Source organism: Pristiophorus japonicus, chromosome 10, assembly GCF_044704955.1.
Source record: "Pristiophorus japonicus isolate sPriJap1 chromosome 10, sPriJap1.hap1, whole genome shotgun sequence".
Lineage (NCBI taxonomy): Eukaryota > Metazoa > Chordata > Chondrichthyes > Pristiophoridae > Pristiophorus > Pristiophorus japonicus.
The window spans coordinates 43,238,311-43,264,904 of NC_091986.1; the positions used below are offsets into that span (position 1 = coordinate 43,238,311).

The 26,594-nt window shown below is 45.7% G+C and overlaps 1 protein-coding gene across 1 annotated transcript in view; it reads left to right on the forward strand.

The window, feature by feature from the left end:
- Window positions 1-26,594, forward strand: part of tm9sf2 (transmembrane 9 superfamily member 2) — an 84,437-nt gene that overhangs the window by 9,279 nt on the left and 48,564 nt on the right. The window contains exons 2-5 of the mRNA XM_070891775.1: window positions 5,730-5,797; window positions 7,693-7,786; window positions 12,775-12,902; window positions 22,406-22,535. Coding sequence (XP_070747876.1) covers window positions 5,730-5,797; window positions 7,693-7,786; window positions 12,775-12,902; window positions 22,406-22,535 — 420 coding nt within the window. The remainder of the gene's footprint in view (window positions 1-5,729; window positions 5,798-7,692; window positions 7,787-12,774; window positions 12,903-22,405; window positions 22,536-26,594) is intronic.

Below are 26,594 nucleotides of genomic sequence, written 5' to 3' on the forward strand. Positions count from 1 at the left end.
ATCTCACATTCAATCCACTTGGAGTACGCGTCTACAACCACAAGGAACAGTTTACCCAAGAACTGGCCTGCATAGTCGATATATACCCTAGACCACGGTTTGGAGGGCCAAGACCATAAACTTATCGGCGCCTCCCTGGGTACATTGCTTAACTGCAAGCATTACATCTGTGAATGCAGAACTCTTAAGTCCGCATCAATGCCGGGCCACCACACATGGGATCTGGCTATCGCTTTCATCATTATGATGCCTGGGTGGGTACTGTGGAGGTCATTGATGAAGGTGTCTCTGCCCTTCAAAGAAATGGCAGACCAATTGAACAAATACTTTGTTTCTGTCTTTACGAAGGAAGACACAAATAATTTTCCCGATGTACTAGGGGACAGAGGGTCTAGTGAGAAGGAGGAACTGAAGGATATCCTTATTAGGCAGGAAATTGTGTTGGGGAAATTGATGGGATTGAAGGCTGATAAATCCCCGAGGCCTGATAGTCTGCATCCCAGAGTATTTAAGGAAGTGGCCCGAGAAATAGTGGATGTATTGGTGATCATTTTCCAACAGTCTATCGACTCTGGATCAGTTCCTATGGTCTGGAGGGTAGCTAATGTAACACTACTTTTTAAAAAAGGAATGAAAGAGAAAACGGGCAATTATAGACCGGTTAGCCTGACATCAGTCCAAGTCAGCATGGATTTATGAAAGGGAAATCATGCTTGACAAATCTTCTGGAATTTTTTGAGGATGTAACTAGTAGAGTGGACAAGGGAGAACCAGTGGATGTGGTGTATTTGGACTTTCAAAAGGCCTTTGACAACGTCCCACATAAGAGATTGGTGTGCAAAATCAAAGCACATGGTATTCGGGTAATGTACTGGCGTGGATAGAGAATTGGTTGGCAGACAGGAAGCAGAGAGTCGGGATAAACGGGTCCTTTTCGGAATGGGAGGCAGTGACTAGTGGAGTGCCGCAGGGCTCAGTGCTGGGACCCCAGCTCTTTACAATATATATATATATGATTTGGATGAAGGAATTGAGTGTACACTAAACTGGGTGGTGGTGTGAACTGTGAGGAGGATGCGAAGAGACTGCAGGATGATTTGGACAGGTTAGGTGAGTGGGCAAATGCATGGTAGATGCAGTATAATGTGGATAAATGTGAGGTTATCCATTTTGATTGCAAAAACACAAAGGCAGAATATTATCTGAATGGCGGCAGATTAGGAAAAGGGGAGGTGCAACGAGACCTGGGTGTCATGGTTCATCAGTCATTGTAAGTTGGCATGCAGGTACAGCAGGCAGTGAAGAAGGCAAATGGCATTGAGTATTGGAGCAGGAAGGTCTTACTGCAATTGTACAGGGCCTTGGTGAGGCCTCACCTGGAATATTGTGTTCAGTTTTGGTCTCCCAATCTGAGGAAGGACGTTCTTGCTATTGAGGGATTGCAGCGAAGGTTCACCAGACTGATTCCAGGGATAGCTGGACTGACATATGAGGAGATACTGGATCAACTGGGCCTTTATACACTGGAGTTTAGAAGGAGGACGAGGGGGTCTCATAGAAACGTATAAGATTCTGACTGGGTGGGACAGATTAAGATGCGGGAAGAATGTTCCCGATGTTGGGGAAGTCCAGAACCAAGGGACACAGTCTTAGGATAAGGGGTAGGCCATTTAGGACTGAGGTGAGGAGAAACTTCTTCACTCAGAGAGTTGTTAACATGTGGAATTCCCGACCGCAGAGAGTTGTTGATGCCAGTTAGATAGAAACATAGAAAATAGGTGCAGGAGTAGGCCATTCGGCCTTTCGAGCCTGCACCGCCATTCAACAAGATCATGACTGATCTCCCACCCCAGCACCTCCCCATCCACACCTCCCGACCCCCCCCTCTCCCCCCCCCCCCCCCCCCCAGCCGAAAGGACCACATCCAACTCCCGAACACATCCAATGAACTGGCATCAACAACCCTCTGCGGCAGGGAACCCCACAGGCCAACAACTCCCCGAGTGAAGAAGTCTATCCCAATCCCAGCCCCAAACAGCCCACCCCCCCATCCTAAGAGCGTGCCCCCTTCCGGCTCCGGACCCACCCAACACCGGGAACACTCCCCCCGCACCCAACATTGGATATATTCAAGAGGGAGTTAGATATGGCCCTTGCAGCTAAGGGGATCAAGGGGTATGGAGAGAAAGCAGGAAAGGGGTACTGAGGTGAATGATCAGCCATGATCTTCTTGAATGGCGGTGCAGGCTCGAAGGGCCGAATAGCCTACTCCACCTATTTTCTGTGTTTCTATGTTTCTTGGGGACCACTACTCGATTGCCCCACAGGAGGCAGTCTGCCTGTATAAACATTTCATCTTTGCGCCGCTGGAACAGCTTTATCTCTTCCTGCATTTCCACTGGGACACTTGACCAGCTCCCGTGAAGCACACAGCTTTTGACTAGAGATAATAAGGTGTCCTGGCTTGTCCAGGTTTCGATCTGCCGGGCAGTGACGGGTGATTGCTCACTCTCAAATGCTTCCATAACCATGGCTAGATCTGCGGGCTGTGCCATTTCCACCCCCGTGGTGGGCAATGGCAGCCTACTGAGAGTATCAGTGCAGTTTTCTGTGGCGGATGGCGTAGTTCTATGTGGACAAGGTGAGCGCCCATCTCTGGATGCGGGCCGATGCATTTGTATTTATCCCTTTACTCTTGGAAAACAGGGATATAAATGGCTTATGGTCAGTTTCCAATTCGAATTTTAGCCCAAACAGGAATTGATGCATTTTCTTTACCCCATAGACACACGCTAACGCTTCTTTTTCAATCATGCTGTAGGCTCTCTCGGCCTCAGACAGATTCCTGGATGCATAAGCAACCGGTTACAGTTTCCCGAAATCATTAGCTTGTTGTAATACACACCCAACGCCATATGACGACGCATCACATGCTAGTACCAAACGCTTACATGGATCATACAACAGAAGCAATTTGTTTGTGCACAACAATTTTCTCGCTTTTACAAAGGCATTTTCTTGGCTTTTGCCCCAAACCCATTCGCCCCTTTTTGTAGTAAGACATGTAGTGGTTCTAGCAGGGTGCTGAGACCCGATAAGAAGTTACCAAAGTAGTTCAAGAGTCCCAGGAACGACCGCAGCTCCGTCACGTTCTGTGGCCTCGGTGCGTTCTCGATTGTCTCCGTCTTCACGTTGGTGGGCCTGATGCCGTCCGCCGCAATCCTCCTCCCCAAGAACTCCACTTCAGGCATCAGGAAAACGCACTTCGAGCGTTTTAACCTGAGCCCCACACGGTTGAGCTGACTAAGAGCCTCCTCCAGGTTCTGCAGGTGCTCGACTGTTCCAACCTGTGACCAAGATGTCATCCTGGAAGACCACAGCGTGCGGGACAGACTTCAGTAAACTTTCCATGTTTCTCTGGAATATCACCGCCGCTGATCGGATTCCAAACGGGCATCTGTTATAAACAAAAAGACCTTTGGGCATGTTGATGCAGGTGAGGGCCTTTGATGATTCGTCCAGTTCCTGCGTCATATAGGCTGAGGTCAGATCCAGCTTCGTGAACGTCTTTCCTCCCGCCAGAGTTGCAAAGAGGTCGTCGGCTTTTGGTAGTGGGTATTGGTCCTGCAGGGAGAAACGATTGATAGTTACTTTGTAATCGCCACAGATTCTGACAGTGCCGTCTCTCTTGAGGACTGGGACAATAGGACTGGCCCACTCGCTGAACTCGATCAGTGAGATGATGCCCTCTCTTTGTAGCCGGTTGAGCTCAATTTCGACCCTTTCTCTCATCATGTACGGTACTGCTCTCGCCTTGTGATGGATGGGTCGCGTCCCCGGAATTAGGTGGATCTGCACTTTTGTTCCTTGGAATTTCCCGATGCCTGGTTCGAACAGCGAAGGAAATTTGTTTTAGACCTGTGCACACGAAGTGTCGTCAGCGGGCGATAGCACTTGGATGTCGTCTCAGTTCCAGCGTATCTTTCCCAGCCAGCTCCTGCCGAGCAGTGTGCGACCATCGCCCGGTACCACCCAGAGTGGTAGCTTGTGCACCGCTCCATCGTAGGAGACCTTTATTGGTAGCACTGTAAGTTCAGTTTTGTGCGAATTGGAGTTAAGACTGGCCTTGAGGCCTTGTTGCACCACAATCTTTCAAAAGTCTTTTTGCCTGTGTCCAGCTCCATTGACACCGGGAGTCCATTTAGTTTAACCTTCAGAATTATCAGGGGATAATTCTTGGTGAATGTGTGCACCCCATGTACCTCTGCCTCCTTTAGCAGAGGTTCTGTTTTGTCGTGATCCTCCGTAGATCTGTCCTCCTCTGCAACGTGGTAGTTTTCAAGTTTAGCAGGCCTAGCAGCTCGCCTGCACACTCATTGGAGGTGTCCCATTGTTCCACAGCCCTTGCAAATGTATCCTTTGAATCGGCATGAATGGAAACTATGATCACCCCCGCAACACCAACAAGGCGTTAATGGCCTTGCATTCATCACCCTTGATGGTGGACTCCGAGACATCTGCGAACGTGTAGCTGCAGCTATGTGTGACCTGCCCTGTCCGTTACGATTCAAAAACAACATCACTTTGTTCACAGTACTTGTTGCAGCACTTGTGTGCTGAGAGATTTGCTTAGTATTGTCACTGGTGGCAATGAACGCTGGGCTATCGCTATGGCCTTACTCAAGGTTGGGCCTCTACAATCAAAAGTTTGCGAAGTATGGTTTCATGGCCAATGCCAAGTACGAAAAAGTCCCTGAGCATGTGCTCCAAATGTCCTTCAAATTCGCAATGTCCTGCAAAGGCGTCTTAGCTCGGCGACATAACTCGTCACTTCTTGGCCTTCACACCTTTTGTAGCTCGCCATCAGAACGCTTTCCTTCAGGTTCAAATGCTCTCGGACCAGTGTGCACAAATCGTCATACGATTTCTCCGTGGGTTTCACTGGAGTGAGCAGATTCTTCATGAGGCCATACATTGGTGCCCCACAGACGGTGAAGAGGATCGCTCTACGTTTGGCAGTGCTCTCTTCCCCATCTAGCTCGTTGGCCACGAAGTGTTGGTCGAGTCGCTCCACAAAAGTTTCCCAATCGTCTCCCTCCGAGAATTTCTCCAGGATGCCCACTGTTCTCTGCATCTTTGGGTCGCTATCTGTATCTCGTCGCCAGTTGTAGTGTATGGAGAAAGAGTCAGACTGAACACTGAGCTCAAAGTAAAGTATGACCGTAGTCTTTTATTTCAGGTCTCCAGTGTGCCTCCATTATGAGATCCCTTGGACTCCGGGGAATGAGCCCTCTGGTGGCTGTATAGAGTTATATACAAGCACAGATACATCTGTGCCTTCTTTCAATAGACTGTTTTTCAGTCATCCTTCCTGAAAGAGGAGCGTTTGTGTTGGCACTTGTCATAATTCAGTACCGATATGTGGAATAAGGGCCAGGGTCATGCTATTGTTTAACTGATATTGGGCATGAAAAAAGTGCAATGCGAATTATGGAGGAACAGGAGTGACCAGTGATACTGAACATTGTGTATTAAAAAATTGTGCTGGTACTACACTATGTTTCAGCTGCTTAAACTCCTACTATATCTTATTTTGCACGACACAAAGGTCTCCGTGATGCCTGCTCATGCTTCCCCCGTCCACCCCAAAAGTACATTCCAACACTTAAAGTAGGAAAAGCTGCAATAATTTTTAATATTGCTTATTTTTTTCCTTTGTCCCCCTCCAGAGTGCTATTGAACTATTTGTAAACAGGTTGGACTCGGTGGAATCTGTTCTACCTTATGAGTATGCTGCGTAAGTAAATTTACCTTAATTTAAAGCCTTCGGAATGTACTTATACTTGTGATATTTATGGGGCCCAAGTTTCCACAGGATAAAAAAACGGGCGCCCCTCCGAGCTGGGCGCCCGTTTTTCGCGCCTAAAATGGCGTTAGAAAAAAAACACGCTATTCTCGAGCGCTTTGCAGCTCCTTGTCTGTTTGGCGCGGCGTCCAGGGGGGCGGAGCCTACACGCGCCGATTTTGTAAGTGGGAGGGGGCGGGTACTATTTAAATTAGTTTTTTTCCTGCCGGCAACGGTGCGCGTTGGAGCGTTCGCGCATGCTCAGTGTGAAAAGAAACATTGGCACTCGGCCATTTTTGTAGTTCTTTGTAGCTGTTTAATTTTTGAAATTTTTTTAATAAAATCACATTGCCATCAGCACATCAGCAATTGCAGCCTTCTCACTGTCTCCTTCCCCTCCCCACCCTTCCACGGCAACAAACGGCTGTCTCCTTCCCCTCCCTCCCCTCCACAACAACAACCCGCTGTCTCCTTCCCCTCCCTCCCCTCCGCGGCAACAAACCGCTGTCTCCTTCCCCTCCCTCCCCTCCGCGGCAACAAACCGCTGTCTCCTTCCCCTCCCTCCCCTCCGCGGCAACAAACCGCTGTCTCCTTCCCCTCCCTCCCCTCCGCGGCAACAAACGGTTGTCTCCTTCCCCTCCCTCCCCTCCGCGGCAACAAACGGTTGTCTCCTTCCCCTCCCTCCCCTCCACAACAACAACCCGCTGTCTCCTTCCCCTCCCTCCCCTCCGCGGCAACAAACCGCTGTCTCCTTCCCCTCCCTCCCCTCCGCGGCAACAAACCGCTGTCTCCTTCCCCTCCCTCCCCTCCGCGGCAACAACCCGCTGTCTCCTTCCCCTCCCTCCCCTCCACAACAACAACCCGCTGTCTCCTTCCCCTCCCTCCCCTCCGCGGCAACAAACCGCTGTCTCCTTCCCCTCCCTCCCCTCCGCGGCAACAAACCGCTGTCTCCTTCCCCTCCCTCCCCTCCGCGGCAACAAACGGTTGTCTCCTTCCCCTCCCTCCCCTCCACAACAACAACCCGCTGTCTCCTTCCCCTCCCTCCCCTCCACAACAACAAACCGCTGTCTCCTTCCCCTCCCTCCCCTCCACAACAACAAACCGCTTTCTCCTCCCCCCCCACCCCCCACCACCCCTCCCGCTCAGCGGCACGAATGCCCCCCCCCACCCCCGCTCAGCGGCACGAATGGCTTTCTCTCTTCTCCCTCCCCCCCCCCCCTGCTCAGCGGCAACGAACGGCTGCAGAATTCTCCCTGGCTGAAACACTTTCACACAGGTAGGAAGATGGTTTATTTAATCTTTTCTTATAAATGTTTATTCAGGTTGGATTTATTTGTAGAAGTATAAATAAGGATTTATTGTAGAATTTAATGAGTCCCCCCCCCCCCCAAACCTCGTTCTGGACGCCTAATTTGTAACCTGCGCCTGATTTTTTAATGTGTAGAACAGGTTTTTTCAGTTCTACAAAAATCTTTACTTGCTCCATTCTACTTAAGTTTGGAGTACGTTTTCACTGTGGAAACTTTCAAATCAGGCGTCAGTGGCCGGACACGCCCCCTTTTGAAGAAAAAATTCTGTTCCAAAGTAGAACTGTTCTACCTGACTAGAACTGCAGAAAAAAAAATGTGGAGAATTGCGATTTCTAAGATAGTCCATTCTCCACCAGTTGCTCCTAAAAATCAGGCGCAAATCATGTGGAAACTTGGGCCCATAGACTTATCACAATATATTTTCTGCCTGTGTCTACGTGTGAAAATAATATAAATATATTGCATCGTAATCAAAGATGCGCTGAGTTGGTAAAATTGGAGTAGATAAGATCCTGAAAATGTTTCTTTTTGTTAAAGGTTTGATTTCTGTCAATTGGAAGTGGAAAAGCGTCCCTCAGAAAACCTGGGCCAAGTACTCTTTGGTGAGAGGATTGAGCCATCTCCATACAAGGTATGGGTTTTCCTACCTGGAATAATGAAGATCGTTTCAAAAAGAATACTATTCTGTGCTGCTATTCTAATGTATAGAAGTAAATGTATACAGTATGAAGCAACCTAAGCAATGGATAGCTAATTCACAGTGCTCTGGGTTAGGGAGGTGCAGATAGATTACCGCGGATTGTGCTGGGCAGTAACAAATTGTGTTTTGTTTTGCAAATTGAATTTTTGAATCAAGCTGTCATCAAGCTTTGTCTCTGGTGAGTGCAAGGAGCCTTGTCAATTGCCAAACTAGTCTAATTGGATAGCAGTCATTGCATTGAAATAAGTGAAAATTCTGCCAAATAATAAAGGAGGGAAGAGTGCAACAACATTTGAAAGCTTATTGATCAATATTTTCTTTCCTCTCCTCCCATCTCTTCCTCCCCCCCACCCCCTCCCCCCCCAAAAAAAATTGCTCGTTATTGATGTACTTTTCTGCAGTTTGCATAGTGTCCTCTTCAAGAAAGTCACTCCTAATCTAAGGAAACGTTCAAGGTTGCACTTAGATGCCTGGGGCACTGGGAGACGAGATCAAGAAAGGCTGCCACTCCCTGTTTCTGTCACCTAGGAAAAGAAAATATGTCACGGCATCCAATAAACACATCATCCATGATTTTCAAAGCTTGGGTAAAATTACATGGCCATGAAAGTTTCCTTTAATTCTGTAGTTCACTTCTGTGGGCCGTAGCATGTACTGCTGTGACATCAGTAAACTTGCTTTCGGAGTTGCTGGGTAAACCCGTTGTGCCTTTCTCTTCTATCAAACAGTGTTGTCCCACTTCCCTTATAGTTTTACAAAAGCAGAATACTGCGGGTGCTGGAATCTGAAATAAAAACAGAAAATGCAGCAAATCTCAGTGGGTCAGGCAGCATCTGTGGAGAGAAAAACAGAATTAATGTTTCAGGCCGATGACCCTTCGTCGGAACTGGGGAATGTTTGAAAAGAACAGATTCTTAAGGAGCACTGAAAGGGGGAGGGCAGGAAAGAACAAAAGGGAAGATCTGTGATAGGGTGAAAGGCAGGAGAGATTAGAGAGACAAAAGGGATGATGGACTGACTTGAAATAGTAATGGCAGAAGTTAGAAAAAGGTTAGTCCAGCTAGGTTGTGAATAGTGGAATAATTACCAGTTGCCAATGGAGATAGAGAATTTTTTTTTTTACATAAAATCATGTGGGGGGTGGGGAGCGGGGGGGCGGCGGGTGGGGAGAGAGCCGCATATGGGCAGAGGTAATGGTCTGAAATTGTTGAGCTCGATGTTGACTCCAGAACGCTGTGAAGTGCCAAATCGAATGATGAGGTGCTGTTCCTCAAGCTTGCATTGAGCTTCATTGAAACAGTGTAGGAGGCCGAGGATGGAGATATCTTGAGTGGGAGTGGAGCGAGAAAGTGACAGGTGACCGGAAGCTTGATCATGCTTACAGACTGAATGAAGGTGTTCCGCATAGTGGTCAACCCATCTGCGTTTGGTGGTCTCGTTGTAGAGGAGACCACATCGTGAGCAGCGAGTACAGTATACTAAATTGAAAGAAGTACAAGTAAATCGCTGTTTCACCTGGTAGGAGTATTTGGGGACCTGGATAGTGGGAAGGGAGGAGGTAAAGGGGCAGGTGTTGCATCTCCTGCGCTTGCATGGGAAGGTGCCGTGGGAAGGGGTGGGGGTGACTGCGGAATGGACCAGGGTGCCGTGGCGGGAGCGGTCCCTTCGGAGTGCTGGGAGGGGAAGATGTGATTGGTGGTAGGATCATGCTGGAGATGGCGGAGGATGATAGGTTGAACATGGAGGCTGGTAGGGTGAAAGATGAGTACAAGGGGAACCCTAACATAGTTCTGAGAGGGGGTGGAAGGGGTGAGAGCAGCGGTGCGGGAAATAGAACGGACATGGTCGAGGGCCATGTTAATCACGGCGGAGGGGAGTCCTCGGTTGAGGAAAAAGGAAGACATGTCAGAGGCACTTGTGTGAAAGGTGGCGTCGTCAGAGCAGTTGCAATGGAGATGGAGAAATTGGGAGAATGGAATATCCAGTGTTTTTTTTTTTAGTTGCTGTTCCAATGTACAATCACAACAGGGAAGTATATGGAAATAATTGAACAATTACAGTCCTTTTCATATGTATTCTACAGCTATTGGTGTGTTCTCATTCATTGAGTGCAAGGAAACAATTTGGTGCAATATTAAAGCAAAATTATGGCCCTGAAATTCCCGCCTCCCTAGGTCCGTACGGAGTTCCTAAGGACCCGGGAATGCATCGGAAATGCCGGTTTCCAGTGCTCAATGCGCACGCGCTGGAAACAGGCATTTCCAATCTGTCAAGTTTCTGGCTTGACAGATCGTAGCCAGATCGGGAGCGAGGACACTTGTAAGTGGAAATTTCCGATATTTACACTTTCAAATGTCCTTAAAAATCTTGCGCCTGAAAAAGCAGGCGCATAGCCTACTTTTACAGGCGCAAGTGTTTTTAAAAAAAAAAATAAAAACATCTTGACATATGTTTTAGTAACTTTAATTTTATCATTAAAAACCCTCCCCACAACGGTAAGTTTATTTAAAAATACTTTTTTAAAAATCAGGAAATTATTTTTTTTAACACATTAATAACTTTAATTTAAATGAATGTAGTGTAGTTATTTTTTATTAGTGTTTTGGGTGTTTGGTACTGTGTTTTTGGTGTTTCGGACTCTATCACAGTCCTAGTAATAGGAGTTTAGGACCCTGCAGAACTCCTATTACTACGATACCTTACCTGATTGGCTGCCCAGAGCCATGAGAGTCCAGATCCAGGCCTGCGCACGCATTGACATGCACACGCTGCGAATCGCAGTCGAAGGAGGCCACAGCATCGGAAGGTCCAACGTGGGCACCAGCTTAAGATAAATGCGTATTTTTTCTCTCAAATGCCCGCGGGAAGGCCAAACCGGAATTTCAGGGCCATTATATTTTGCGTTTCTCTCACTTAACTATTTCTGGGCTCTTAACTTTATTCAGTCTTTTTTCCTACTTTCTCTGTGCTGGTCTGTTTTTTTTATTTCTCCAGTTTTTCTCTTCCTCAGTTCCTATTCTCCTTTCCTATTAATTCCATCATATTCTTTCTTGGGAGCATGCATTAGAACAACAATAACAGCAACTTGCATTAATATAGTACCTTTAATATAGAAAAACATTCCAAGGCGCATCATAGGAACGAAATGAGACATAAATTGACACCAAGCCAAAGAAAAATCGTAGGACGAGTGACTAAATGCAATTACCCTGCTTTTACAGTTAATTTCATTGGCACCTATGTTGGATAGTCATCATCATCATAGGCAGTCCCTCGAAATCGAGGAAGACTTGCTTCCACTCTTTTTTTAAAAAAAAAAACTCAGGTGATTACAGTCCAATACGGGAATTACAGTCTCTGTCACAGGTGGGACAGACAGTGGTTGAAGGAAAGGGTGGTTGGGGAATCTGGTTTGCCGCACGCTTCTTCCGCTGTCTGTGCTTGATTTCTGCATGCTTTCGGCGACGAGACTCGAGGTGCTCAAAGCCCTCCCAGATGCTCTTCCTCCACTTTAGGGCAGTCTTGGGCCAGGGATTCCCAGGTGCCGGTGGAGATGTTGCACTTTCTCAAGGAGGCTTTGAGGGTGTCCTTGAAACGTTTCCTCGGCCCACCTGGGGCTCGCTTGCCGTGTAGGAGTTACGAGTAGAGCGCTTGCTTTGGGAGTCTCGTGTCGGGCATGCGGACGATGTGGCCTACCCAATGGAGCTGGTCGAGTGTGGTCAGTGCTTCGATGCTGAGAATGTTGGCCTGAGCGAGAGCACGGGCGTTGGTGCGTTTATCCTCCTAGTGGATTTGCAGGATCTTGCGGAGGCAGCACTGGTGGTACTTCTCCAGCGCTTTGAGATGTCTATTGTATATGGTCCGCGTCTCTGAGCCATATAAGAGGGCGGGTATCACTACTGCCCTGTAGGCCATAAGCTTGTTGGATAGTCGTAAACTAATATGTATATCTAGATCATAGTTTTCCCCCAACATGGAGTGGCATGCTTTTATGTGTGCTGCTTTGTAGTATGGGAATGATCAGCTGTTATTGCTAAGATTGTAAAATTCGAGATATTTGCTCTTGCAACATTGGACCCGAAGAGTGTCCTAATTGTTTTCTTCCCCTCCTGCAACAACAATAACTTGTATTTATATGTGTATAATGTAGTAAAACGTCCCAAGCTGCTTCATAGGAGCGTTCTAAAACAAAATTCGACACCGAGCCACATAAGGAGATAGTTGGGCAGATGATGAATAGCTTGATCAAAGTGGTAGGTTTTAAGGAGCATCTTAAAGGAGGAAAGAAGCGGGGAGGTTTAGGGAGGGAATTCCAGAGCTTGGAGCGTTAGCAGCTGAAAGCACAGCCACCAATGGTGAAGCAATTGAAATCAGCGATGCTCACAAGGCCAGAATTCGAGGAGCGCAGATATGTCGGAGGGTTGTAGGATGGGTGGAGATCACAAAGATAGGGAGGGGCGAGGCCATGGAGGAATTTGAAAATAAAAATGAGAATTTTGAAATCGAGGTGTTGCGGGACCGAGAGCCAATGTAGGTCAGCAAGCACGGATAATGGGTGAAAGGGACGGTGCGAGTTAGAACATGGGTAGCAGATTTTTGGATGACCTCAATTTTATGGAGGATAGAACGTTGGAATAGTCAAGTCTAGACGTAACAAAGGCATGGATGAGGGTTTCAGCAGATAAGTTGAGACGGGCGGAGACGAGTGATGATCTGGAGATGGAAATAAGTGATCTTAACCACCACAAAATGCACCCCATAAAGGCTCGAAGAATGATTGAGGGTAGAAGGAATTTTTATGTGTCCTAATGATCAGTTGCACTTTCACATGATATTGTGAACTGTATTATAGTTCAGTTAAAGCAGGAGCCCTGGATTATTGCATGAAAATGAGTGAAGAATTGTTTTTTAAATTGCAGTTCCACTTCAAGAAGCAAGAAGTGTGTACGCATGTATGTACAAAAGAATACAATATAGGAAAAGACGCCGAAAAATCAAAGTTGGCCTTTTTGAAGAATGGTATGCATTTAAACTATCAACATCATTGGTGAGTAGTTAATCTGAAACAGTGTGCTTTTGCTTTTAGTTCAAATTGTAAGCTTCATTTGTTTTAGTTACCAACATATTCTGCTAAAATCTATAGTATTACTTTTCTATATTTCTGTCATTGTTTCCATGAAAATAGTTCTGTACTTTCATATAATTGGCCAGGCATTTTTTTTTAAAGGGTACACACAACCGCTGCTATAAATTATACTGGTCTACAGTGCATCACTGCTTTACTTTCTTCCTGATGCCGACGCAAAGCTGATTGTTCTGGCCAGCAATACAAATTTCCCTTAAAAAGTTAAGAAACGGAAAAAAGCAGTCTTGCTGATGAAGTGAAGTGCCTGATAGCAATCAGTACACTGCCTTAATTCAAGGAGAAAGAATATAAAACTTCTTAAACACATCCTTTGCTATGACGCATTTATTTGTATGACTCGCAAGGGGCATCCATCTGGCGAGAATTAATGTAGCAATAGAACCTATACCACTGATTCAGAGCTAGCACTACTTAGACAGGTAGATATAGATAGTCTGATTTGTAGCAAAAAATAATTATTCATAAAAAGCAGTTATACTTGTGTGTGTAATTAGCATTTAATGGTTACATAAAAGCATGCCTTATAATGGGTTCTGTTCACTTTAAATACGTGTTCTGTTCTTGATTTCTGCATTGAGGGGGCACACCCTAAGTATTAAAAGACTTGCATTTATAAAACCTCTTTTACCTCCAAGATGTCGCAATGCTCTTTCCAACTAATGAACTACTTTTGTGGCTCAGTGGGTAGCACACTCGACTCTTGAGTCAGAAGGTTGTGCAGGGACAAGTTACTCCAAGGACTTGAGCTTGTATAGCTAGGCTGACCCTCCAGTGCAGTGCTGAGGGAATGTTGCACTGTTGGAGATGCCCCGACCCCGCGTCTCTCCGGGGCCCCGGGCCCTCCGATGATCTGGCCATACTCCAATTGGCGACCTGGATTTTGGTGACATCTTCTACTCGCTCTCCTCAAAGCCATTACACTCCTGGACTAGTTCGCGCTGCTCCCCGCAGTGGTTGGCTTCTTTTATCCCTGACCTGCCGTGATGGTGTTGCCTCACAGGTCTGGGGTACAGTACTGCACTGGTGTGTCAGCCACTGTTCACTTTAAGTTGCGTGGCCTAGCAGCTCTCCAGAGCTCCCGCGCAGCTGGATTTTCAATGCAAAAACCATGCATGCATGCTATTTTGAATTGCCCACGCGGCCCCTTAAAGGGGTTGGTGGCGCCAAAAAAAATTACAAAAAATGTTGGTGTCAGTCTAGATTTATATGCACAAATTCTGGGAATGTAATGTAATGTCAACCCTCGATCTTGTGACAAAGGCAAGCGTCTTCTGACTCAGCCAAGCTGACCATTAGAATAAATGAATGCCGATAATGTGTTGAAGTCCATTTCTGCAATCCTTAAACTATTCGGATACAGCAGGGAAGCTAAATTTTGTGACTTTTCCTATTCTATAATAGTGGAACTATTTTCTACGATACATCATCATCATCATCATAGGCAGTCCCTCGGAATCGAGGAAGACTTGCTTCCACTATTAAAGTGAGTTCTTTGGTGGCTGAACAGTCCAACACGAGAGCCACAGATCCTGTCACAGGTGGGACAGACAGTCGTCAAGGGAAGTGGGGGGTGGGACTGATTTGCTGCTGCTCCTTCCGCTGTCTGCGCCTGACATCTTCACGTTCGCAGCGTTGAGATTCAAAGAGCTCAACGCCCTCCCGGATGCACTTTCTCCACCTAGGGCAGTCTTCAGCCAGGGTCTACCAGGTGTCGGTGGTGATGTCATACTTCAGGGAGGCTTTGAGGGTGTCCTTGTAACATTTCCGCTGCCCACCTATGGCTCGTTTGCCATGAAGGAGCTCAGCATAGAGCAATTGCTTAGGGAGCCTCGTGTCTGGCATGCATACTAAGTGGCCTGCCCAGCGAAGCTGATCGAGCGTGGTTAGTGCTTCAATGCTGGCGATGTTAGCCTGGACGAGGACACTGATGTTGGTGCGTCTGTCCTCCCAGGGGATTTGCAGGATCTTGCGGAGACACCGTTGGTGATATATCTCCAGCGACTTGATGTGTCTTCTGCACGTCGTCCATGCCTCTGATCCATACAGGAGGGCGGGTATTATTACAGCCCTGTAGACCATGAGCTTGGTGGTAGGTTTGAGGGCCTGGTCTTCGAACACTCTTTTCCTCATGCGGCCGAAGACTGCACTGGATGCAATGTTGAATCGCCGCATCAATGTCTGCCTTTGTTGACTAGGCTCCTGAGGTATGGGAAGTGGTCCACGTTTTCGAGGGCCATGCTGTGAATCTTGATGACTGGGGGGGTGGCAGTGCTGTGTGGCGGGGACAGGCTGGTGGAGGACCTTTGTCTTACGGATGTTAAGCGTAAGGCCCATGCTTTCATATGCCCCGGTGAATACATCGACTATATCCTGGAGTTCAGCCTCAGAATGTGCGCAGATGCAGGCGTCGTCCATGTACTGCAGTTCAATGACAGAGGTTTGGGTGGTCTTGGACCTGGTCTGGAGGCGGCGTAGGTTAAACAGCTTCCCACTGGTTCTGTAGTTTAATTCCACTCCAGTGGGGAGCTTGTTGACCGTGAGATGGAGCATGGCAGCGAGGAAGATTGAGAAGCAGGTTGGAGCCATGACGCAGCCCTGTTTGACCCTGGTCCGGAAATGGGTCTGTAATGGATCTGCTGGTAAGGATCACTGCCTGCATGTCATCACGGAGCAGGCGAAGGATGTTGACAAACTTTCGGAGGCATCCAAAACGGAGGAGGACACTCCATAAGATTATACAAGATAAGATAATGTTCACTTTTCTGAAATAGTTTCAGCTCAAGAGTCTACTAGAATTGTAGCACTTAATAATTTTATTTGTGTATGTTGTCTTGTGACATTTAGTATGGTGGAGGGGAGAATGTAACTAACGATTGTTGGAAATAGATTCTTACCTGGCTGGTGTAGAGTGTTATGACGACATACAATTGCCACATTAGCGTAGAAGTCAAGGAGACGAAGACAGTTAGTCTGAGATACCCCCCTCAAACCAAGAGAGAACATGTGGCCCCGCCCCAATACGAGCAAGGTTGGGAAGAGAGGTGGTGGAAGAGTTGCGGCATTAGTAGAAGGAAGATAATCCAGTGAACCCTTCGTGATTCCCGCAGGCCAATCATTATCATTGAAGGAGGAGTGGGACCGGTGATTCTTATGAACTAATCAAATTGCTGGAAGAATAATGGATGTGTGGATGATTCCCACAAACCGACCAGACTTTGCAAAGGTTGCATGGATTGACCAGGCAATAAGATAGCCAGAGAGTAACTCAATAAAGTCAGTGCCTTAATAATGTAGATGGGTGTATTTGAGGAACTTTTGCTCTTTCATGTTTGTGCTGTAAATACCATATTCTACGATTAATACTCATCTTTGTCAGGAAATTGTTGGGGTTATATTGTAACACGGCTCAAAATGTACCACTTTATTTCATCAATATTTATGGAGCACGAACGGTCAACCTTTCAAAGGTCAATGCATATTAGTGAGCCGACGGTTGTTGTCACTTTAACTAAAATATCCTGTGCAAGGAATTTTGAAATCTAACCCATTGATGTGACGTTTGGCATGCTTTGTTTCCAGCTATTTACTTGAAATTTGAATTGTATTCTCTTTCACTCATTTCCCGTTCGCCCCCCACCCCCCATCATTCCCTGTCTCTTTCAAACATTTTCTCTTGGTACCACTGTTTCACTCTACCTCTTGTTATCCTCCCTCTTTCTTGCATTTCTTCTCTCTACTTATTCCCCCCTCTCCTTTCCTCTCTTCCCCCTTTCCCTCGGTCTCATCTCTCATTCCTTCTTTATGCCTTTCTTACATTCTCTCTCTCTCTCTCTCTCTCTCTCTCGTTTATTGCTGTGCTGTTTACATTCTCCTTGTCTCATTCCCTCTCTCTTGAGTGCCATTCCCTCTCTCACTGCTTCATTTCATCTTACATTTTCTGTTAAGTGTATGATATTGAACTTTAGAAAATATGTTGACTAATTCTTTAGAATCAGTGTTATTGTTGTGTGCAGTGGAAAAAGAACCAGTGTGCTCTGGGGTAAATTCTTAACTGAGCTTGTTGAGAAAAAACTGGCTGACTGTGTACTTTGCATTCTCAATCAATATCTGTACTTTATGGACCAGCTTGCATATAAATCCTCAGGATTCGCTGGGCATCATTACACTTCAGCGTTTAATATTAAAAATGTGTAGTGTCTGAGAAAAATATTGGCCCGGAATTTACGTTGGTTAATAACAGCGAACTATTCCTATCCCCTTGTTCTTATCCCGTTGAAACTGACCGCAACTTCAGGATGTAGCGTGCGCGCATCTTGATGCGGAAATCCTGAAGTTGTGATCAGTCATTCACTGCTCTGACACTGGTTGCGCTGTGCCTGCTTCTTCTCTTCCTCCACCCCCCCCCCCCCCCCCCCCCCCCAATAGCCGGAAATCAGTGAAACTGACAAACTTGGGCTTTTCCACAGTAATATCTATGTTAAATACCCCATCAAAAAATTAATCCTTGATATACTAGGTGTAACTGGGATTTTAACAGCGTATTGACTGCTAAACAAACGTTCTGGCCCTGATAATCTAATTTTAATTTTGTGGAGTGTCAAATTTCTCCATTATAATATAAATTACAATTTTTAAGATACTTAAAAATTATATTTTGCTCTCTAATATTTTTTGGAATTCTGAATAAAAGCAGCTTCTTTACTTTCTGGTTTGCTGTCTTTGAGAATTCTGCATTGTGGTTGGCTCTTAGGGGGAGTGTTTGCTAGTGCTGTTGGGGAGGAGTTAAACTAATATGACAGGGGGATGGGAACCAATGCAGGGAGACAGAGGGAAACAAAATGGAGACAGAAGCAAAGGACAGAAAGGAGATGAGTAAAAGTGGAGGGCAGAGAAACCCAAGGCAAAAAACAAAAAGGGCCACTGTACAGCAAAATTCTAAAGGGTCAAAGTGTAATAAAAAGGCAAGCCTGAAAGCTCGGTGCCTCAATGAGAGGAGTATTCGGAACCCAGGAGAGGGCTCTGAGCTAGTTAGTGGGTGAGAGCACAGATGAACAGGACCCCAAGAAAGAATGCAAAAGGCAGGAGGCAACAGAGCAGAGTAGCACTGGGGTAAGTGTAAACCACAAGGTGATGGAAAGGGACAATATGTATGAAAATAAAGGGGCTGCAGGAGGGGTCAAAACTAAAAATCATGGTTTAAAAGCTAGTATTAAAACACTCTACCTAAACGCACGCAGCATTCGAAATAAAGTAAATGAGTTGACGGCACAAATCATTACAAATGGGTATGATTTGGTGGCCATTACAGAAATGTGGTTGCAGGGTGGCCAAGACTGGAGATTAAACATACAGGGGTACCTGACAATTCGGAAGGATAGACAAGAAGGGAAAGGAGGTGGGGTAGCTCTGTTAATAAAGGATGATATCAGGGCAGTTGTGAGAGATGATATTGGCTCTAATGAGCAAAATGTTGAATCATTGTGGGTGGAGATTAGAGATAGTAAGGGGAAAAAGTCACTGGTGGGCGTAGTTTATAGGCCCCCAAATAATAACTTCACGGTGGGGCGGACAATAATCAAGGGAATAATAGAGGCATGTGAAAAAGGAACGGCAGTAAACATGGGGTATTTTAACCTACATATCGATTGGTCAAATCAAATCGCAAGTTGTAGTCTGGAGGAGGAATCCATAGAATGCATACGGGATTGTTTCTTAGAACAATATGTTACAGAACCTACAAGGGAGCAAGCTATCTTAGATCTGGTCCTGTGTAATGAGACAGGAATAATAAACGATCTCCTAGTAAAAGATCCTCTCGGAATGAGTGATCACAGTATGGTTGAATTTATAATACAGATTGAGGGTGAGGAAATAGTGTCCCAAACGAGCATACTATGCTTAAACAAAGGGGACCACACTGGGATGAGGGCAGAGTTAGCTAAAGTAGACTGGGAACATAGACTAAACGGTGGCACAATTGAGGAACAGTGGAGGACTTTTAAGGAGCTCTTTCATAGTGCTCAACAAAAATATATTCCAGTGAAAAAGAAGGGCGGTAAGAGAAGGGATAACCAGCCGTGGGTAACCAAGGAAATAAAGGAGATTATCAAATTAAAAACCAATGCGTATAAGGTGGCCAAGGTTAATGGGAAACTAGAAGTTTGGGAAAATTTTAAACGACAGCAAAGTATGACTAAGAAAGCAATAAAGAAAGGAAAGATAGATTACGAAAGTAAACTTGCGCAAAACATAAAAACAGATAGTAAAAGCTTTTACCGATATATAAAAAGGAAAAGAGTGACTAAAGTAAATGTTGGTCCTTTAGAAGTTGAGCAGGGTGATTTAATAATGGGAAATGTGGAAATGGCTGAGACCTTAAACAATTATTTTGCTTCGGTCGTCACAGTGGAAGACAGAAAAACCATGCCAAAAATTGCTGGTCACAGGAATGTGGGAAGGGAGGACCTTGAGACAATCACTATCACTGGGGGGGTAGTGCTGGACAGGCTAATGGGACTCAAGGTAGACAAGTCCCCTGGTCCTGATGAAATGCATCCCAGGGTATTAAAAGAGATGGCGGAAGTTATAGCAGATGCATTCGTTATAATCTACCAAAATTCTCTGGACTCTGGGGAGGTACCAGCGGATTGGAAAGCAGCTAATGTAACGCCTCTGTTTAAAAAAGGGGGCAGACAAAAGGCAGGTAACTATGGGCCAGTTAGTTTAGCATCTGTCGTGGGGAAAATGCTTGAAGCTATCATTAAGGAAGAAATAGCGGGACATCTAGATGGGAATAGTGCAATCAAGCAGACGCAACATGGATTCATGAAGGGGAAATCATGTTTAACTAATTTACTGGAATTCTTTGAGGATATAACGAGCATGGTGGATAGAGGTGTACCGATGAATGTGGTGTATTTAGATTTCCAAAAGGCATTTGATAAGGTGCCACACAAAAGGTTACTGCAGAAGATAGAAGTACGCAGAGTGAGCGGAAAGGTATTAGCATGGATAGAGAATTGGCTGGCTAACAGAAAGCAGAGAGTCAGGATAAATGGGTCCTTTTCGGGTTGGAAATCGCTGGTTAGTGGTGTACCACAGGGATTGATGCTGGGACCACAACTGTTTACAATATACATAGATGACCTGGAAATGTGGACAGAGTGTAGTGTAACAAAATTTGCAGATGACACAAAGATTAGTGGGAAAGCGGGTTGTGTAGAGGACACAGAGAGGCTGCAAAGAGATTTAGATAGGTTAAGCGAATGGGCTAAGGTTTGGCAGATGGAATACAATGTCGAAAAATGTGAGGTCATCCACCTTGGGGGAAAAAAAAACAGTAAAAGGGAATATTATTTGAATGGGGAGAAATTACAACATGCTGAGGTGCAGAGGGACCTGGGGGTCCTTGTGCATGAATCCCAAAAAGTTAGTTTGCAGGTACAGCAGGTAATCAGGAAGGTGAATGGAATGTTGGCCTTCATTGCAAGAGGGATGGAGTACAAAAGCAGGGAGGTCCTGCTGCAACTGTACATGGTATTGGTGAGGCCGCACCTGGAGTACTGCGTGCAGTTTTGGTCACCTTACTTAAGGAAGGATATACTAGCTTTGGAGGGGTACAGAGACGATTCACTCGGCTGATTCTGGAGATGAGGGGGTTACCTTATGATGATAGATTGAGTAGACTGGGTCTTTACTCGTTGGAGTTCAGAAGGATGAGGGGTGATCTTATAGAAACATTTAAAATAATGAAAGGGATAGACAAGATAGAGGCAGAGAGGTTGTTTCCACTGGTCGGGGAGACTAGAACTAGGGGGCACAGCCTCAAAATACGGGGGAGCCAATTTAAAACCGAGTTGAGAAGGAATTTCTTCTCCCAGAGGGTTGTGAATCTGTGGAATTCTCTGCCCAGGGAAGCAGTTGAGGCTAGCTCATTGAGTGTATTCAAATCACACACAAGATAAATTTTTAACCAATAAGGGAATTAAGGGTTATGGGGAGCGGGCGGGAAAGTGGAGCTGAGTCCACGGCCAGATCAGCCATGATCTTTTTCAATGGCGGAGCAGGCTCGAGGGGCTAGATGGCCTACTCCTGTTCCTAATTCTTATGTTCTTATTGGACAGCTGGTTGATGTCACAGCAGCTCGCGTTAGGGATTCCCCACCGCACTGCACCGATCTGACTTGCGTGTCGAGAGAGGTGAACTTCTCGCCGCAGGAATCACGAGATCTTGGTGGACAGCTTTCTTCAGGGCAAGCAGCAAACACCTTTGCTTCACTGCTGACCGCAAATTCTGGGACAGTGTGCAGGAGTTATCTTGCAGTAAGCTATCAGGGTCGTCGCCACTCCATCTGGCTTTTTTTCTGCTGTAGAGGCTACTAGTGTGCAGAGGGTTTGTGCTTATGGCAGCAGCAACAGTGTACTTTCCTGTTTACTCTTGTGCTGGTCTGTGGGCTGTATTGAATTAGTTGTCCACTGTTTGCAAGGAAGGTTTGATCCTTCAGGTTGTACTGTCTGGGCCTCTGAGGAATCCATTCTGTATGTCTCAGTTCTTCCAAGCATTTTGCCATCAGTCATCAAGGCTGAGGGGAGATCGCTGAAGGGCTTCGGCGACGGGCTAAAATGGCTCTAGATTTGAGAGGGGTTGGTGGTAGGTTGTTCAAGTAGGCCTCGATCGGCATGTCTTTGCTGGTGTAGCGGTTGTCCTCTCTCGAGACTGCATATTCGTGGTGTTGGTGTGATGGTAGCAAGCAATTGCAGCATGATGTTGGCATCGATAAAAGTGTACTATGTTGCCAGGAGTGAAGAGGTCCTGAAGAATGTGTGATATATAGAATTGAAGATTCTAATGCATTCCTAATATAATCCTAACTTGCACCAAGTCCTGCTCACGCATCACTCCTGTCCTCACTAACCAACATTGGCTCCCGGTCCGGGATTCTCATTCTTGTGTTCAAATCCCTCCATGGCCTCGCCCCTGCCTATCTCCGTAAGCTCCTCCAGCCTCTGAGATCTCTGCACTCCTCCAGTTCTGACATCCTGCGCATCCCTGATTATCATCGCTCCACCATTGGCGGCTGTACCTTCAGCTGCCTAGGCCCCGAAGCTCTGGAATTCCGTCCCTAAACCTCTCCATCTCTCCACCTCTCCTCCTTTGAAGGCGCTTCTTTGAACCTACTACTTTGACCAAGCTTTGGGACTTTGACATGTCCTAAAAGCTCCTTATGTGGTTCGGTGTCAAATTTTGTTGGATAACGCTTCTGTGAAGTAGCTTGAGTCTATTACTATGTTAACGGTGCTATAGAAATGCAAGTTGTTGTAATTACTGCTTTTTGTTTTTTTTAAAATGAGAGCACATGCCTTTGTACAATATTAAACATGTACTCAACCTCATTGTGATTGCAGGATCATTGATAATATGCCTGTCACGTGGTGCTATGATGTGGAAGATGGACAGAAATTCTGCAATCCAGGATTTCCAGTTGGTTGCTACATTACAAAAGGTGGTCGTCCAAAAGATGCTTGCGTTATTAATGTAAGTTTGTAGGCCCTCATTCCACCCCAGTACTAATTATTAAAGGCACAAAGCTTTCTTTATTAAGAATTTAAACAAAATGTCATTTGGTGGACAAATGTATGGTAAAGGTTGGAGCAGATCAATATCCTTACTGATACGTTTCCTTGATATTCAAAAGAAGAGGCTGAGTGTAAATATAAATATTCATTTCATGTGTTACTAACTTCCGAAACCTGGCTATAACCTACACTGACTTGTGCCAGATTTGTCCTCTTGAAGGTGCTGATGCTTGCTGGGATATTTTTCCCCACAGGTTCCATGCCTAGTACTGGCTGTCCTTCATATTTGATGTCGGGCTATTGGAATCTGGAGAGGATCATAGCTTAGTCCAATCTTGCGCTCCATCTGCACACACATACTTCCCTAGCAGGGGGTCACTGGTTAATGATAGAGTGGGGAATCTTGGCCAAGGCTGTTTCTCCCCTGATGGCCATGGGGTACATACGGGGATTATACGGGAAAGCGGAATTGAGGTCGAAGATCATATTGAATGGCGGAGCAGGCCCGAATGGGTGTTGTTATGTGAGGGTCTGCCACATTTCTCACTGTGCAAAACTCTGAGGAAAGTCTGGGTCATGCTGGAGGTGCGTTGATGCAGAATCCCTTTGTTAATGTGGTTTAGAAAAATAGAAAATAGGTGAGGACTAGGCCATTCGGCCCTTTGAGCCTGCACCACCATTCAATATGATCATGGCTGATCATGCAACTTCAGTACCCCATTCCTGCTTTCTCTTCATAACCCTTGATCCCTTTAGCCACAAAGGCCACATCTAACTCCTTTTTGAATTTATCCAATGAACTGGCCTCAACAACTTTCTGTGGTAGAGAATTCCACAGGTTCACAATTCTCTGAGTGAAGAAGTTTCTCCTCATCTGGGTCCTAAATGGCTTACCCCTTATCCTTAAACTGTGATCCCTGGTTCTGGATTTCCTAAACATTGAGAACATTCTTCCTGCATTTAACCTGTCCAATCCTGTCAGAATTTTACATGTTACTATCAGATCCCCTCTCATTCTTCTAAATTCCATTGAATATAAGACTAGTCGATCCTGTCTTTCTTCATATGTCAGTCCTGCCATCCCGGGAATCAGTCTGGTGAACCTTCGCTGCACTCCCTCAAAAGCAAGAATGTCCTTCCTCAGATTAGGAGACCAAAACTGTACACAATATTCAAGGTGTGGCCTCACCAAGGCCCTGTACAACTGCAGTAAGACCTCCCTGCTCCTATACTCAAATCCTCTCGCTATGAAGGCCAACATGCCAATGTACCATGACACCCAGGTCTCGTTGCACCTCCCCTTTTCCTAATCTGTCACCATTCAGATAATCTGCCTTCCTGTTTTTGCCACCAAAGTGGATAACCTCACATTTATCTACATTATACTACATCTGCCATGCATTTATCCACTCACCTAACCTGTCCAAGTCACCCTGCAGCCTCTTAGCATCCTCATCACAGCTCACACTGTCATCTTAGTGTCATCTGCAAACTTGGAGATATTACATTCAATTCCTTCATCTAAATCATTAATGTATATTGTAAATAGCTGGGAACCCAGCACTGAACCTTGCGGTACCCCACTAGTAACTGCCTGGCATTCTGATAAGGACCCGTTTATTCCTACTCTTTGCTTCCTATCTGCCAACCAATTCTCTATCCACGTCAATACATTACCCCGAATACCATGTTCTTTAATTTTGTGTGCTAATCTCTTGTGTGGGACCTTGTCAAACGCCTTTTGAAAGTCCAAATACACCACATCCACTGGTTCTCCCTTGTCTACTCTACTAGTTACATCCTCAAAAAAATGCTAGAAGATTTGTCAATAATGAATTCCCTTTCATAAATCCATGCTGACTTGGACCGATCCTGTCATTGCTTTCCAAATGCGCTGCTACTACATCTTTAATAATTGATTCCAACATTTTCCCCACTACCAATGTCAGGCTAACCAGTCTATAATTCTCTGTTTTCTCTCTCCCTCCTTTTTCAAAAATGAGCTACCCTCCAATCCATCGGAACTGATCCAGAGTCTATAGAATGTTGGAAAATGATCACCAATGCATCCACTATTTCTAGGGCCACTTCCTTAAGTACTCTGGGATGCAGACTATAGGCCCTGGGGATTTATCGGCCTTCAATCCCATCAATTTCCCTAACACAATTTTGTGACTTAAGGATTTCCTTCAGTTCCTCCTTCTCGCTAGACCCTCGGTCCCCTAGTATTTCCAGAAGGTTATTTGTGCCTTGCTTAGTGAAGACATTCTTTGTTCCCTATTATAAATTCACCTGATTCTGACTGCAAGGGACCTACATTTGTCTTCACTAATCTTTTTCTCGTCACATATCTATAGAAGCTTTTCAGTCAGGTTTTATGTTCCCAGCACGCTTCCTCTCAGACTCTATTTTCCCCCTCCTAATTAAACCCTTTGTCCTCCTCTGCTGAATTCTAAATTTCTCTCAGTCCTCAGGTTTGCTGTTTTTTCTGGCCAATTTATATGGCTCTTGGATTTAACACTATCCCTAATTTCCCTTGTTAGCCACGGTTGAGCCATTTTCCCCATTTTATTTTTACTCCAGACAGAGATGTACAGTTGTTGAAGTTCATCCATGTGATCTTTAAATGTCTGTGATTGCCTATCCACCGTCAACCCTTTAAGTATCATTCGCCAGTCTATCCTAGCCAATTCACGTCTCATACCATCGAAGTTACCTTTCTTTAAGTTCAGGACCCTAGTCTCTGAATTAACTGTGTCACTCTCCACCTTAATGAAGAATTCTACCATATTATGGTCACACTTCCCCAAGGGGCCTCGCATAACAAGATTGCTAATTAATCCCCTCTCATTACACAACTCCCAGTCTAGGATGGCCAGCTCTCTAGTTGGTTCCTCGACATATTGGTCGAGAAAACCATCCTTTATACATGCCAGGAAATCCTCCTCCTCTGTATTGCTACCAGTTTGGTTAGCCCAATCTTTATGTAGATTAAAGTCATCCATGATAACTGCTGTACCTTTGTTGCACGCATCCCTAATTTCATTTTTGATGCCATCCCCAACCTCACTGCTACTGTTTGGTGGTCTGTACACAACTCCCACTAGCGTTTTCTGTCCTTTGGTGTTCCGCAGCTCTACCCATACAGATTCCACATCTCCTTTTTAACCAGCAACGCTACCCCACCTTTTCCTTTCCGTCTATCCTTCCTGAATATTGAATACCCCTGGATATTGAGTTCCTAGCCTTGGTCACCCTGGAGTCATGTCTCCGTAATCCCAATTACATCATATCCGTTAACAGCTGCCTGCGCAGTTAATTCATCCACCTTTTAACAAATGCTCCTTGCATTGAGACACAGAGCCTTCAGGCTTGTTTTTTTTAACACTCTTTGCCCTTTTAGAATTATGTTGTAATGTAGCCCTTTTTGATTTTTGCCTTTGATTTCTCTGCCCTCCACTTTTACTTATCTCCTTTCTACCTTTTGCTTCTGCCCCCATTTTAATTCCCTCTGTCTCCCTGCATAGGTTCCCATCCCCTGCCATATTAGTTTAAACTCTCCCCAACAGCATTAGCAAACACTCCTCCTCAGACATCGGTTCTGATGCTGCCCAGGTGCAGACCATCCGGTTTGTACTGGTCCCACCTCCCCCAGAATAGGTTTCAATGTCCCAGGAATTTGAATCCCGCTCTCTTGCACCATTCCTCAAGCCACGTATTCATCTTAACTATCCTGCTATTTCTACTCTGAGATTGCTACCTTTTGAGGTCATACTTTTTAATTTAACTCCTAGCTCCCTAAATTCAGCCTGTAGGACCTCATCCTGTTTTTTTACCTATATCGTTGGTACCTATATGCACCATGACAACTGGCTGTTCACCCTTCCCCTCCAGAATGCCCTGCAGCCGCTCCGAGACATCCTTGACCCTTGCACCAGGGAGGCAACATACCATCCTGAAGTCTCGATTGCGGCAGCAGAAAAGCCTATCTAATTCCCCTTACAATAGAATCCCCTAC